At 51.0% G+C, this 15,251-nt stretch overlaps 1 protein-coding gene across 4 annotated transcripts in view; it reads right to left on the bottom strand.

The window, feature by feature from the left end:
- Positions 1-15,251, bottom strand: part of FBXL5 (F-box and leucine rich repeat protein 5) — a 251,460-nt gene that overhangs the window by 141,870 nt on the left and 94,339 nt on the right. For all 4 annotated transcript variants that reach the window (XR_003854714.1, XM_029590712.1, XM_029590737.1 and 1 more), the window contains exon 5: positions 10,473-10,655. Coding sequence is in view for 3 of the 4 variants with exons in the window: in XM_029590712.1 (XP_029446572.1) it covers positions 10,473-10,655 (183 nt within the window). In the remaining variant the exon portion in view is untranslated. The remainder of the gene's footprint in view (positions 1-10,472; positions 10,656-15,251) is intronic.

The following is a 15,251-nucleotide window of genomic DNA, read 5'->3' as shown; positions in this document are numbered from 1 at the left end:
CCTGTAATAACACAGATCAGTCCAGACAAGTGGGTTTTGCATCCCTACCAGCAGATGGTGGCAGAGGACAAAACTTTGAGACACGGCTACATAACAGAGTGCCACCTCCAGTCCTCTCAGTATTGACCAGTATCCAAGCCAAGTTTTGTCTTAAAACCCCTTGCAAGGGCAAATAGATCTAAAGGGCTAGAAACCCCCCAAAACTGCAGACTTTACTCATCCACAAAAAAACCCACTGGAACACCACAGATCCTACCCAAAAAATAATTTATTTATTTTTTTAAATAAAGGTAAAACATTAGTATTAACATGGCAGGAAATTCAGTCTTTCGGCATCAAAGGGGTAGATCTCTGGACTGATCTGTGGTATTACAGGAACGAAAATTAGCAGGTAAGAACCAATTTTCCTTTCCTGAACATACCCAGATCAGTTCAGACAAGTGGGATGAGCCCAAGCACACCTAAACTGGGCAGGAACCCAAAATACCCACGTGTAGAACACTCAAAGGACGCCTCGTCTTGTGCCCTTACATCTAAGCGTGATGTCTGGTGAAAGTATGAATCGAGGACCACACTGCAGCCCTACAAATCTCCTGCCTGCGCCCTTGTGGAATGCACTCTCAAACCCACAGGAATCTGGTGACCTTTACAGATGTACGCTGAACAAATTGCCTCCTTCAGCCAATGAGAAATGGTAGCCTTAGAGGTTTTGTCCCCTTTCTTCATTCTGCCATATAAGACAGATGATCTGACCAGCAAAAAACATTCGTAACCTCCAAATAATGTAATAGGATCCGCCGCACTTCCAAGAGAGGTAACTCACTGTCCGGTGGAGACTCTCTCAACCACTCTGGAAACCCTGGTAGCTCCATCGTCTGCGATGACATGAAAAGACGACACCACTTTTGGCAAAAAGGAATGCACTGTGCGCAACATAACCCTGTCACTGTAAATCCGCAAAAACAGATCCCTACAAGATAAGCGGATTTTGGAGCTGCAGGCCCTTTCAGAATGGCCACCAGAAACATTGCCTTCAGCGTCACTCTCCTCAAAGGCTCAAACGAGGCTCCACAAAGGACCCAAAGAACTAAGTTTGGGCTCCAATCTGGGCAAATCCTTTAAACCGGGGGGCGCAAATGCTTAACCCCATTCAGAAACCTGACTACATCCAGATGAGCGCCATGTGTCAGACCACGACACCTGCCCCTGAGTGAACCCAACGCAGAGACCTGCATGTGAAGCGAGCTGTAAGCCCACTTACCCCCTTTGCCCTTCCTGGCCAGGAAGGCTTTTTGCATGAGAAGCACAAACTCCGGGGAAAAATCCCCAGGATCATCCCGCTCCGTGAATGCCACAGAGGCTTTCACGGAGCGGGATGCCAGTGGCCAGTAGTTGGTGTTCCACCTTCACGGAGCGGAAGGATGGAGGGCTGCTATTTCCAAAAATAAATAAATAAATAAATAAATAAATAAATAAAACAAAACAAAAAAATAAAAACAGGGGTGGGTAAGAGTATGGGGCAAGGAGGTGGCCTGCTTGTTGCAGCGGTTGCTACCCCCAATTGAGCTGGATGTCACTTGGATGCAGATACAGAGCTGCTCTCTAGATTGGGTGGAGGGGGATTAGGGCTGGAGGGTACTGGAAGCCAATAGTAACAGGTGGGAGAGAGAAAAAGGGAAAAAAAAAATGGATAAAGTGTGTAGCTTGCTGGGCAGACTTGATGGGCCGTTTGGTCTTCTTCTGCCGTCATTTCTATGTTTCTGTTTCCCCGGTTCCGGGGAGCTGACATCCGAATCCTCCCTGCCCCACCGGGGAAAGGGGAGGAGGGGAATCACTGCCTCTCGTGGCTGAAATCTCCTGGTCTCCATTGCTTGGTCAGCTGCCGCTCGAGGAACCCCCGATCCCCTTAAAACGAGCCCGGCCAAACAGAGGCCTTGTTTTCCTTAGAGGTCCCCTGCCGAGGAACCCTCCCGTCCCAACCTGCATTCCACACAGAGGGACTGGGCATTCAGCCGTGCCACATACAAGCCACAAGCGTGGCACACTGCCACCCTTCTGCTTTGGAGCCATTTTGGCTCGCACTTGCCACGCGGCGCACAATCCAAACCCTCACAACATGGTGCCGGCGTCGCACAGCACACAATTCCAAACCCTCACAACTGCTGCTGCACCGAAGCTGGCTCCCACTGGCATGCTAACAGGGCTGCGGTCACTTCACCAGTCATTTGCCACCAGCCCTCTGAAGCCGCGAGGGAAAACACAGCGCACTCTTGGGGGGGGGGGGGGGGGGGGGCCCGAACTTGTGCCTGTCGCCACACTCAACCGGGTCCCCAGGCTGTCGGCACACCAGTGAAAGCATTGCTCTCTCCTCCCAGCACAGACCAACAGCTCCCGCTGTCCAGTCCCACCACCATCAGGGTCAAAACAGCCTTCCTTCCCTGCTGCTACAGTACTGTTTTGTTTTTTTTAAAGAAAACTTTAATGATGGAAATACTTTCCTGGCAGGACCAGTGGCACCAGAAAGGGGAGAATCGAGGGAGCCAGACCCCTGGCTATCAGACCCTCCGGCACAATGCAGATGAAGTCCAGCCAGGGGTATCCAACCCCCTGGTCACCCGGCTCCACCTGAGGGATGGCCCACGAAGGCGCCCAATATCTCAGGGAGCTTCCATAGTTCTCTTCTGACCTAAAACCTATTTCTTTTTCCTTTTTTTTTGTTTTTTTGTTTTAACTAGACTGCAGGTTTGCACCTCTACCATCTGCTGGAGTCAGAGAAATACTGAGGGGACTGCAGGTGGCACTCTTATGTAGTCTCAAAGTTTTGTTCTGACGCCATTTGTTGGTTGGTGAGCAAAACCCACTTGTCTGGACTGATCTGGGTATGTTCAGGAAAGAAAGGTTACAAAAGAATTGGAGATTTGAAGCTGTATATATCAAGAGCTGTGAGGAGCCTGTTCATCAACTTTTTCATCTTTAATTAATACATGTTTAAGTTGGAAACCACATCAGTTTCCAGCATGATTATTCATGCTGTTTATGAGAGACTTTAATGCTCAAGGCGAAAACACACAGGACCTAGAAAAGAAGCTTTCCTCCGACAGGGAATCTTGGACATCAAATCTGAATTAACATCAGGAGAGGACTGTAACAAATTTTGACATGTTTTGAGGGTCCTGTGATGGGTCATTAGCCCAGGTATTATGTAAATATTGTAGGACTACCTAAAATGCATGCCTACCTAGGTGGAATAGAAATAAATTATAAATATAAATACAATAAAGTACAGCTAAAAATTAGATAAAGGCTGTAGAGGATTTAAAGATTTAAAAAAAAAAATGGAGGCAGACAGGGCTGGAAAAATTCCCCCACACCAAGGCACTTGTTGCCTAAAAAACAACACGTAGACTCAGCCAGGGCCAGGGAGAGAGACTGCTGCCACCACTGTGGCTAGTCCAGGCTCAAGGAGGGATACAGCAAAGTTAGCAGAGATGATAGGAGATATGATCAGTCTAATCCCCAAGAGAGATGCCACTACGGCCTGAGCAATGAGTGGAGATGAGGCCAGGAGCTGCATTCTGCCATCAGCTGACAAATTTGGAGAAATGGATATATGGCACGGGGGTGGAGAAGTGGGAAGGAAGAGGAAAGGAAATCAGAGGAAGGGAGAGCAAAGAAATTCCAAAAGAAGAGTAGTAAAATAAAACCATATAATGGGGCCAGCTTGCTGACTCAGTGGTAGCACTACCAAGTATAGGATATGGGTTTAATTCCCAGGTCAGGTCCTAAACATCCCAGGCTGTGGAAGCAGCATTCACAGCCTCAGTGAAAGAGTCCAGTCATTACACAACCGTGATACCTAGTAGCCAGATTTAGGGCCCATGAGTGCAGAGTTCCAGAAGCAGCCCTGGTGTATGGCACCTGGTCAAGGACTGTCCATGCAGTGACTGGGCTGAGTTTGTAGGGGTATCAAATAAGGTAAAACTCAATGGGTAATTGCAAATGAAGGCTCATGGTTCTGGATCAAAGACCTGATTCCAAATAGTTGCTGGGCTCCAAAAATGCAAGATTAAATGGAAAAAAAAAAGAAAAGAAAAGTAGGAGAGCATAAAAGCAAAAAAGGTAAAGAAAGAATTTTCTGGCAACTCAAACTTTTTGACTGACACAAATGTGGAGATTACTTACCTGATAATCTCGTTTTCCTTAGTGCATGCAGATGGACTCAAAACAAGTGGGTATAGCGTGCTCGTGCTAGCAGCTGGAGACGGATCTGACGTCAGCACAGGTACATATACCCCCACAGGAAGTGCAGCAAATCAGTAATTTTCCTTGCAAAAGCTTTATGGATATATGTGTGACTGACCAATCAATGAAATGAACAGGATTACCCTGACCGATTTGATAGTAGCTGGAGACCGCCAGTGTTCTCAACCGGAAGGCGTCGACACCCGGCAGGGTGGATGCCCTACATAAGAAAAACATGGCTTACCGTGAATCGGTGACTCTTCATGTATACCGGCAGCCGGGCGGGATGCTGAGTCCATCTGCATACACTAAGGAAAACGAGATTATCAGGTAAGTAATTTCCACATTTCCTTTCGTGTAGCAGATGGACTCGAAACAAGTGGGATGTACAAAAGCTACTCCTGGACTGGGCGGGAGGCTGCCCGAGGACAGTTTAGGATTGCCCTCGCAAATGCTGTGTCCTCCCTGGCCTGGACGTCCAGACGGTAGAATCTGGAGAAGGTATGGAGGGAGGACCAGGTCGCCGCTTTACATCTCTGCAGGCGACAGCATCCTAGTTTCTGCCCAAGAGGCCGCTTATGCTCTGGTAGAATGAGCCTTGACCCGTAGAGGCGGTGGTTTTCCTGCCTCTACGTAGGCCACCTTGATAACTTCTTTGATCCAGCGGGCGATGGTTGCCCGTGAGGCCGCTTCCCCTTGCTTCTTCCCGCTGTGAAGGATGAACAGGTGGTCCATCTTTCGTACTGCTTCTGACATTTCCAGGTATCAGGACAGCAGTCTGCCGATGTCGAGATGGCGTAGCATTCGGCCTTCTTCTGACTTCTTCAAACCTTCTGTGGTTGGCAAGGATATGGTTTGGTCGAGGTGAAATTGTGAGACTACTTTGGGTAAGAAGGAAGGAACCGTGCGAAGATGGATAGCCTCTGGAGTGATTCTGAGAAACGGATCACGGCAGGACAGTGCTTGTAGCTCTGAGATGTGGCGTGCTGAGCCTACGGCCAGCAGGAATACCATCTTCAAGGTTAACAAATGGAGGGACAGGCCTCGAAGGGGTCTGAAGGCGGGTCCCGCTAGAAATTCCAACACTAGGTTGAGGTTCCACAGGGGCACTGGCCACTTCAGTGGTGGGCGAATGTGTTTGACTCCTTTCAGGAAATGTGAAACGTCTGGGTGTGTGGCAATGCTGTTGCCGTCACTCCAGGGACCGTAGCAGGATAGTGCTGCCACCTGAACCTTGATGGAACTGAGGGACAGACCCTTCTGGAGTCCATCCTGCAAGAAATCCAAAATGATAGGGATTTTAGCGGCGTGTGGATTGGTGCTGTGAGCATCGCACCAGGCTTCAAATACTCTCCAGATCCTTATATATGTTAGCGATGTGGAGAACTTGCGTGCTCGGAGGAGTGTATCGATCACCGGTCCCGAGTATCCCCTCTTCTTCAGTCTAGCCCTCTCAATGGCCAGACCGTAAGAGAGAATTGAGCTGGAGCCTTGTGGAGAATGGGACCCTGTCTCAGCAGGTCCCTGTGCGGAGGCAGGGGTAGTGGATTCCCTGCCAGCAGTCTTCTCATGTCTGCGTACCAGAGTCTTCTTGGCCAGTCCGGGGCCACTAGAAGAACTAGGCCTCTGTGTCGCTGAATCTTGTATATAATGGCACCCAGCAGGGGCCAAGGAGGAAAGGCGTATATAGCTGGATCCCCTGCGGCCATGGCTGGACTAGAGCGTCGATCCCGTGGGAGAGGGGATCTCGTCTGCGACTGAAGTATCTGGGTACTTGAGCGTTGGACCTGTCCGCTAGGAGGTCCATGCCCGGGGTCCCCCACTGATCCACAATCATCTGAAAAGCTGTGGGCGACAGTTGCCATTCCCCCGGGTTTAGGCTTTCTCTGCTGAGGAAGTCTGCCGTGGTGTTGTCCTTCCCGGCGATGTGGACGGCGGAGATGTCCTGTAGATTTACTTCTGCCCAAGACATCAGGGGGGCTATTTCTAGGGATACCTGTCGGCTTCTGGTTCCGCCTTGTCGGTTGATGTAGGCCACTGTGGTGGCGTTGTCAGACATCACTCTGACCGCTCTGTTTCAGAGTCTGTGGGCAAATCGCAGGCATGCTAACCTGACTGCCCGTGCCTCTAGTCGGTTGATGTTCCACCCAGACTCTTCTCTGTTCCACCGCCCTTGGGCGGTGAGTTCTTCGCAGTGTGCTCCCCATCCATTCAGGCTGGCATCTGTAGTGAGCAGGGTCCAGGTTGGGGAGGACATTCTTGACCCCTGGCTCATGTGGCCGGGCTGCAACCACCACCGTATCTGAGTCCGCAGCCTGGCTGGTAGAGGTAGGTGTACGGTGTAGTTCTGTGATCGTGGGCTCCACCGAGATAGGAGGGCGTGTTGTAATGGCCTCATATGAGCCCGCGCCCATGGTATCACCTCCATAGTGGATGCCATAAGGCCGAGGACCTGTAGGTAATCCCACGCTGTGGGCCGGGTGGCGCTCAGCAGGGCCTCCAGACGATTCCAGAGCTTTGCTCTCCTCTTGGCGGTCAGACTGACCCTGTCTTCCTGGGTGTCGAATCGGACTCCTAGGTATTCCAGCGACTGAGAAGGTTGTAGAGAACTCTTGTTCAAGTTTACTACCCATCCTAGGCTTTCCAAAAGAGCTATAACTCTCCTTCCTGAGGGACGCCGCCACTACTACTATGACCTTGGTGAAGGTCCGCGGCGCGATGGCTAACCCAAAGGGCAACGCTCTGAACTGGAAGTGTTGGTTCAGGACTTTGAAGCGTAAATAACGCTGGTGATCCCGATGGATTGGGATATGCAAGTAGGCTTCTGACAGATCTAGGGATGTGAGGAACTCCCCTGGCTGTATTGCATTTTTGACAGACCGCAGAGTTTCCATGCGAAAGCTGGGGACCCGTAGGTGTCGGTTGACTGACTTGAGGTCCAGGACGGGCCTGAAAGTGCCCTCCTTCTTGGGTACTATGAAATAAATGGAATAATGCCCAGAACTGATCTCCCCTGCAGGCACTGGGATTATGGCTTTTAGGGACAGGAGCCTCCGCAAGGTAACTTCTAGTGCCGTCCTCTTGAGGGGGGAACAAGGAGAGTCCACAAACTTGTCCGGCGGGAGCCGAAGAAAGTCCAGGTAATATGCTTCTCGGATGATGGCGAGGACCCACTGGTCCGAGGTAATCTCGACCCACCTGCGGTAGAAGAGGGTTAGCCTGCCCCCTATGGCTGCTACCTCCGGATGAGTCAGCTGATTGTCATTGTGGGGTGCGGCCGGGGCCGGAACCCGAGCCGGTTTTCTTCTTGTTGTGCCTGGTCCGAAAGGACTGGTTCCTGGTCTGAGAACGAGGTGCTTGATAGCGAGTCCTGTAGGGGTTGAAGCGTTGAGAGCCTCCACTTCTGGAAGGCCTAGGCAGAGGACGCTGGGTCCTTCTTGACCTGTCTTCTGGCAGACGGGGCAATGGAGAGGCGCCCCACTTGGTAGCCCAGTTCTCGAGGTCGCTGCCGAACAGAAGAGATCCCTTAAAAGGCATTCTGGTAAGGCGTGCCTTAGAAGAGGAGTCGGCCGCCCAATTCCGTAGCCAGAGCTGTCTCCTGGCTGCCACTGATGAGGGCACTCCCTTGGCTGCCGTACGCACTAAGTCAGAGGCAGCGTCAATGAGAAATGAGAGAGCTGATTCCATTTCTTCCCCCGGGGTGTTGTTTCTGGCTTATGACAAACAGGAACGCGTCACTACGGTGCAGCCGGTCGCAATTCGTAGGGACATAGCGGCCACCTCAAAAGCTTTCCTCAGGATGGCGTCCAGGCGCCGGTCATGCGCATCCCTGAGGGCCGCCCCTCCCTCAACTGGAATGGCCGTGCGCTTCACCATTGCGCAGACTATGGCGTCTACCCTAGGGCACGCCAGCAGCTCCTTAGTTGCCGGGTCCAGGGGGTACATGCCGGATAAGGCCCGCCCCCCTTTGAATGAGGCCTCTGGCGCATTCCATTCCAGATCGATTAACTGCTGTGCTGCTTGGAGGAGGGGAAAATGGTGGGTCGTCTGACGAAGGCCCTCTAACAGGGGGTTCTCATACAAGGTTCCCCTGGGGTGCCCTGGCCCGGGATAGCCAACTCCGACAGGTATTGAGAGACCAGGTCCAGGAGATCCTCCTTAACGAAGAAGCGTCTCATGGTTCGATACGGCTCAGCTTCCGAGGGAGGTTCACCGTACTCGGGAAGCTCACCTTCTTCCTCAGAGCAATCTGAATCCCTATAAATGGGGCTCCCGGGTGGCGAGTGGCCGTGCCTAGGCCTCGAAGGTCCAGGGGCCAGGTCAGCAGGTACATATGGGTCCGGTCGAGGAGCAACCTGCATTTGGACAAAGGCATGAATAATTCCACCCAGGAGAGGGAAGTAGGGTCTGGCCTCAGGGGCACCAGGTCTCTAGGATTCCCCGGCTGCTCCCTTCGGCCTGCTAGATACGGGGTGGTCCCTGAGGAACTGGCACTTAGCAGGGGCTGGGATCAGCCCTGCCCTGGAACTCTCAAGGCCTCCTCACATTGGGCACATAGGGAATCTGCTTCCTCGCTCTGTGTAGCTCTGAGATTGCATGCTGAGCAGAGGCCTAGAGCTCTAATGCCTGATTCTGGAGGCGCCAGCTCCGTGGGCGCCTGGGCTCTCATATGCTCCATTGCGTATCGTATCGCTATGCGCGAAAGCTGTGCGCCTATGAATGTGTGCCTGTCAGCGAGCGCCTAACCCAGTGGCGTGCGCGTAGAAACGTGCACCCAACTTTGTGCGCGTAGTAATGTGCGCGTAACAACGTGCGCGTAACTGCGTGCGCATAACTATGTGCGCACTACGGCCTGCGCCTAACCAAACGCTGTGCGTAACGATGTACGTGTAACAGCGTGCGCGTAACAACGTGCGCGTAACTATGTGTGCATAACACGGAAGTGAACAGGCAGGCAAAATGGCGGGCCGCAACGGAGGCCGACCCTGCTGATCCTCGTCCTCCAGAGACCAAAGAAAGATGTACGCCTTACCTGATCTTCGGCGCTTCCCGGTTGTGACCCGGGCGGTCTCCGGCCGCGGGGGGAGAGGGTAAGTACCTTCACCGCCACGCTCGAGGAAGTGCACCCGCTGCCTCTACGCCGCGCCCGAGCCCTTCTCACCTGGGGGCTAGGTCCCTGCCACGATTCGGCCACCGGACCGAGGCTCTCACCTCCGAGGACCCACGGAAATCACCTCGGGAAACTCAACTGGGGGAGGGACCGTAGGGTATCACCGCAGGAGTGCGGGGCTCGATCTTCAAATGGAAGTCTTCAAGAATTTAGTCGAGTAGAATTTGGATGAACGCTCAGCGAGCGTTGCAAGCTCCAAACTGCTTTGGAGATGGAAATTGAGTTGCTGCACTTCCTGTGGGGGTAATCTGTACCCGTGCTGACGTCAGATCCGTCTCCAACTGCTAGCACGAGCATGCTATATCCACTTGTTTTGAGTCCATCTGCTACACGAAAGGAAAGCTATTTTTTTTTGGTGGGGGGGGGGGGGGGGGGGGGAAAAGGGGACAAATTAGTTTCCTTCTGCTCCTTTGTACTTTCAGTTAAGTTTAGAAACAGGGCTGGGATCTAGTTCTATAAGCCTTCAATCATTACAGGAGAGTTTTCCTTTATTTTATTTACCATCCAACATACCTAATCCGGTCATCGTCGCAACAATCTTGGGTCATGCACCTCTTTTTGGAGCCCTGCAATAAAGGGCCCTGAATGCAGCCACTAGTAGTCACCCTTAAGTAATGACCTAAGGCTCTCCTCCTCCTCCAAGCAGCTGTAAATGCTACTTCTACATTATCCTCAGCCCAGCCAAACTAGAAGCAGATGACCCGATTCAGGGATCAAACTATAGAGATTTCTGCAGAGCAATTCACAGCACTGCCACTTAGCCACAGCACACTAGTTTCCTTACTAATTTTACTTTACTGCAGGAGGACCAAGAAGAAAAGTATCAAAAACGAATTGCTTGTCACCTCAGTAAATGTACAGTTTTACAAATTTTGTGAATATTTGCATTTTTGTGTAGAAAACATTTGGAAAGACAAGCCCAAACATTTCCCCACCCATAAATAAAATACTTTTAGGTAGAATACATGGAGAAACAGGAAAAACAAGTTACCAGCGTGGAGCATGTACAATTTTTCAGATGGTATGTTTTAAAAACAGTTTAAAACCTAAGCCCTTCTACCTCTGGCCCAAAGAACAGGATAAAGATGTTTCCAAAGAGATCCAGTTTTAGTCAGTTGTGACCATTTAGTGTTTACTTGGCTGCAGCGACACAAGTCCTGAGGGTTTAGGTAGGTAAATATTTTCAACATTACTTCAGGAGGAAGATGGGAAATATATGTGGTATTGCTCGTCACCTCGATTTCTGTAAAATAAGATAATCAAAAGTCAAGATTCAGTGGAAATACCTTCATATATAAACATTTTATTAAGCAAAAGGCATAGGATGCATTACTACAGGAATAATGATAAAGCTGATGGAAAACTTTCAACAGTTAATGTCCTACCATTAGGGTTTAGTTTGACCTAAAATTCATTACATCCATCCCAAATCAAAATAAGGTAAAAATTATGAGCAGAGAAGCAAGAACTGAGGAACATTTTGGGGAAGGAGGAGCCTATTCTGGCGGATTGGGCTCCACCTTAACCAGGATGGTACTAATACTGAAAGAAGATAAAGCAACTTTTAAATTAGATCATGGGGGAAAGCTACAGTTGTTCAGGAGTTCATTGTTCAGAGTGAGGAATCTCCTAAAGATACTGCCAAAATAGGAAAGAGCAAGTCTGCTTACCATAAACGATGTTCTCCCTAGATAGCAGATGAATTAGCTGTGCTGTCTGGGACGTCCTCCGGGCGGCTAAGAGGCGGAGCTCTCTTAGAACACAGTCTTTTCAGTGTAGTGCACCTGCGTGGATCTTCCCGCCCTGCCCCAATCTCCCTTCAGTCCGTGTCCAAGCAAGAGGAAATGGAACAATAACTGACCAGGGAGGCGGGAGGATCAGCATGACTAATTCATCTGCTATCTATGGAGAACAGTTTACGGTAAGCAAACTTGCTCTTTTCCCGTAGATAAGCATTAGCCATGCTGTCTGGGAGTCCCCAGCTGATGTTTTGAGCGCAAAAATCTCTGATCAACTCCTAATGATGATTTGAGGTAGTGCGCTCAAGACAGTAGAGAAGATAGGCGGACAGTTCTTATCTGTTGTCTTCACAACTTTCAAGAAATGCCCGATCTGAGAACTGTTTTGCCCATGTATGTGTCAGCTGCGGTCTGCTTGTCTAAACAGTAGTGTGCTGTGAACATGTGCAGCGAGGACCCGGTAGCAGCTCTGCAAATGTCTAGAATGGGCACCTCATGAAGATAAGCTATTGAAGCAGCCATAGCACGGACTTGGTGAGCCTTAGGGGAGGCAGACAAGGTCTCCGAACGCTTCTGATAGCAGAACTATATGCAATTTGAGATCCAGGACGAAAGGGTTCTTTTGGAAACTGGAAGTCCTAGGGTGGCGTTTATAGTAAGCGAGTGCAGGTTACGCTCGCCCTCATTGCTATGTGGCTTTGGGTAAAAGGATGGAAGGGCAATGGATTGGTTGAGGTGGAAAACTGAAACCAATTTAGGAAAGAAGACGGGATGCATACGCAGCATAACTGTCGTGATAGAATTCCAGATAGGGTGAGTACTGCACCAGGGCCTGCAACTCACTGACCAGTCTCGCAGAGGTGAGGATAAGCAGAATGAGGACCTTCCAGGAGAGGAACCTGAGATAGCAAGTGTCCAGTGGCTCAAATGGTGGTAGTATCAATTGCTCTAGCACTACATTTAAATCCCATGGAACTGGAGGTTTCTGAATTGGAGGCCGGAAGCATAAAACCCACTTCATGAATCTTGAGATGAGCGGGTGACAAGAGATTGGGGCTTCGTTGTGCAGAGAATAGTAGGCTGCTATGGCACTGAGGTGGACTCTGACAGAAGCTGTGGCTAGTCCCTTCTAGTAGAGCAGACGGAGGTAATCCAATATTCGCTCAGGTGGACAGGTGAATGGGTCCGTTCCGTTTTCTGAGCACCAGGAGGAATAATGGGCCCATTTCCTTTGTTAATTTTTTTCTTGTGGCAGATTTCCTGGAGGAAACTAAAATATCCTGAAGCTAAGGAGAAAGGTTCAGGCATGGAGTCCCAGCCTTTCAATCTCCACGCAGTGAGATTCAGAGATGAGTGAAGCGGATGAAGCAGGGAGCCTACCTCCTGGGTGAGGAGGCTTGAACTGCTGCCCAGGGGAATCGGTCAGTCCACCGATAGTCGAACTAGATATGCGTACCACACTGGAACGATGAGAATCAGGTCTGCATTGTCTGTGATGCATTTCTGGACTGTGCGAGAGATTAGAGATATGGGAAGGCGTAGAGTAGACGACCCCCCCCCCCCGTCCAGTCGATGAGGAACGCCTACTGCGCTAGTCATTGGGACCTGGGATACACCGAGCAGGTAGTCTGTATCTTTCGATTTTGTTCTGTAGCAAAGAGATAGACTCGTGGAAGACCCCAGGTTTGAAAGAGTCTTTCCGCCACGTCCTGATTGAGTTCCCACTCATGGGGATGAAAGAATCTGCTCAGTCTGTTGGCTCTGGAGATGTTGATGCCGGTTAGGTATGTGGCCTGTAGAGTGATGGATCTGTTCTCTGCCCATTCTAGGATCCCCACAGCCTCCCTGCAAAGGTTCCAGGAACTGACCCTCCTTCCTTGTTGATGTAAAATATGGCAACTTGGTTGTGTGTGGACCATGACAGTCTACCCTTTGAGTGCTTATTCGAAGGTTCGAAGAGCGTTTTGAATGGCACAGTGCTCCAGGAGGTTGATCTGTTGCGATGGTTCCCAGGCAGACCACAGGCCTCGAGTCTGAAGGTGGACTAGGTGAGTGCCCCACCCCTTGGTGGAAGAGTCTGTGGTGAAGACGGTGTGATGTACTGGGTCCCGCAGAGGTGCTCCTATTGTGAGAGCAGATGGTGTCAGCCACCACTCCAAATCCCATTTCATGCTGGACGTGAGGGTGATAGGAGTGGAGAGAGGATTGGAGAACTGGTTCCATTGTGACTTCAGTCCCCGTTGTAAACAATGAATGTGAAAGCAAGTGTGGGGAACGACAGGGATGCTGCCATGTGACAGAGGACGGTCAGGATCTGGCAAGCAGGAGCAGTGGTGGCTTCTTGGAGGCGGCCGGCGAGGGATTCAGGGCAAGGGCCCAAGATTCCGGGAGGAAGGCTCTATCCTGAATGGTGACGATATGAGCCCCAATGAGTTGTAAGACCTGAGTGAGTTACAGATTCAATTTCTCGTAGTTGACAATCAGTCCTAGGTTGTCCAGAAAGTATATGGTTGCGAGAAGATTGTTCTGTAGGAGGGACAGGTTGGGGGCCACCAGCAGCCAATCGTTCAGGTAGAGGAATATTTGAATACCCCATCGGAGGTGAGCCACTGTTACCTCTAGGCATTTCGTAAAAACTCTGGGGGCTGAAGAGAGGCCAAATGGGAGCACCTTGTATTGGAAGTGGCGGCCAGTGGCCGTGAAGCATAGGTACCGCCAGGACATGAGATGCATCGGTATGTGCAATTAGACATCCTTGAGGTCCAGTGAGCACATCCAATCGTTGGGGCAAAGGAAGGGAAGGATGGACTTGAGTGACTTCATTTTGAATTTTTCCCTAGTCAGGTGTCTGTTGAGAGAACATATCTATAATGGGTCTTAAGGCTCCCGACTTCTTGGGTATGAGGAAGTATTGGGAGTAGAAGCCCTGGTGGAACTGTGCAGAGGGTAGCTCGCGAATGCACTGTTGAAGCAAGTTGTTGTTTTCCTGTTGCAGGGGTCCGCAGCGTGCAGTCAGGTGTTTCAGGTGCACCAGGTGTGGAATGGATGGGATAGCCTTCCTGTATGATTTGTAAAACCCAAAGGTCGGATGTGATCGCCTTCCTTGCTGGAAAAAAGTGGGAGACCCTGCCCCCCACTGGAAACGGTAGAAATGGGTTCACCCACCCTAAAAACCCTGAGGGGGCTTAGGGGATACAGCTTTACAAATTTTGTCCTGAGGTGGACGAGGCTGCCGAGGAAGGCATTGGCGTTGTCGAGTCCCCTGTTGTTGGGAAGGCTGAGGACAACTTGGTATGTATTGTGCAGGCCGGTAGGATGGGTAAGGCTGCTAAGAACGTCGTTGATAATAAGGCTTCCTATAGAAGGAGAAATATCGTCTAGAGCAGCGCTTCTCAACCGGTGTGTCGCGAAACACTAGTGTGTCGCCAAACACTGGCAGGTGTGTCACGTCTCCTGGTATCCCACTACCCCGTTCTATTTTCCTTTTGCCTTTTTCCAGCCCCCACGGGCCAATTGGAAGCCTCCTTTCTTCCTACCCCCACTGCCCAATGGGAAGCCTCCTTCATTCTGCCTGCCCCTGCGCAGGCCAAGTGGAAGCCTCCTCCCTACCAGTGGGAGTAGGAAGAAGGGAGGAAGCCTTTGATAGGCCGGTGAGGGGGAGGAATAGAAGTTTTTGAACTCAGACGAAGCAAGGCCACGCGGAAGAGGAAACCCGACCCCCGAAGCAAAGCCGCCGTGGGAGCCCATTCCCATGGCGGCGAAGAGGAAACCCGACCACGACCAAACAAGGCTGTCACAGCACGTGGCGGCAAGGAGAAAACCCGACCCTGACTGAGGCCACCCACGGGAGCCCATTCCCGTGGTGGCAAAAAAGTAAGGCCCGCTGGAGTAAAGCCGCGGCGGAACTGGAGCCCATCCCTGCAGTGAAGAAAGAAGTTTTTGGTGAGAGCGTGTGGGTGCGAGCGTGTGCGTGTGGGTGCGAGCGTGTGCGTGTGGGTGTGAATGGGTGCGAGTGTGAATGGGTGCGAGCGTGAGTGTGAATGGGTGCGAGCGTGAGTGTGAATGGGTGCCTGGGTGAGAGCGTGTGTGGTGTGTGTGTG

Source organism: Rhinatrema bivittatum, chromosome 1 (genome assembly GCF_901001135.1).
Source record: "Rhinatrema bivittatum chromosome 1, aRhiBiv1.1, whole genome shotgun sequence".
In the NCBI taxonomy this organism is placed as follows: Eukaryota; Metazoa; Chordata; class Amphibia; order Gymnophiona; family Rhinatrematidae; genus Rhinatrema; species Rhinatrema bivittatum.
The sequence above is the reverse complement of the archived record's forward strand: the minus strand, read 5'-3'. Positions and strand labels throughout refer to the sequence as shown.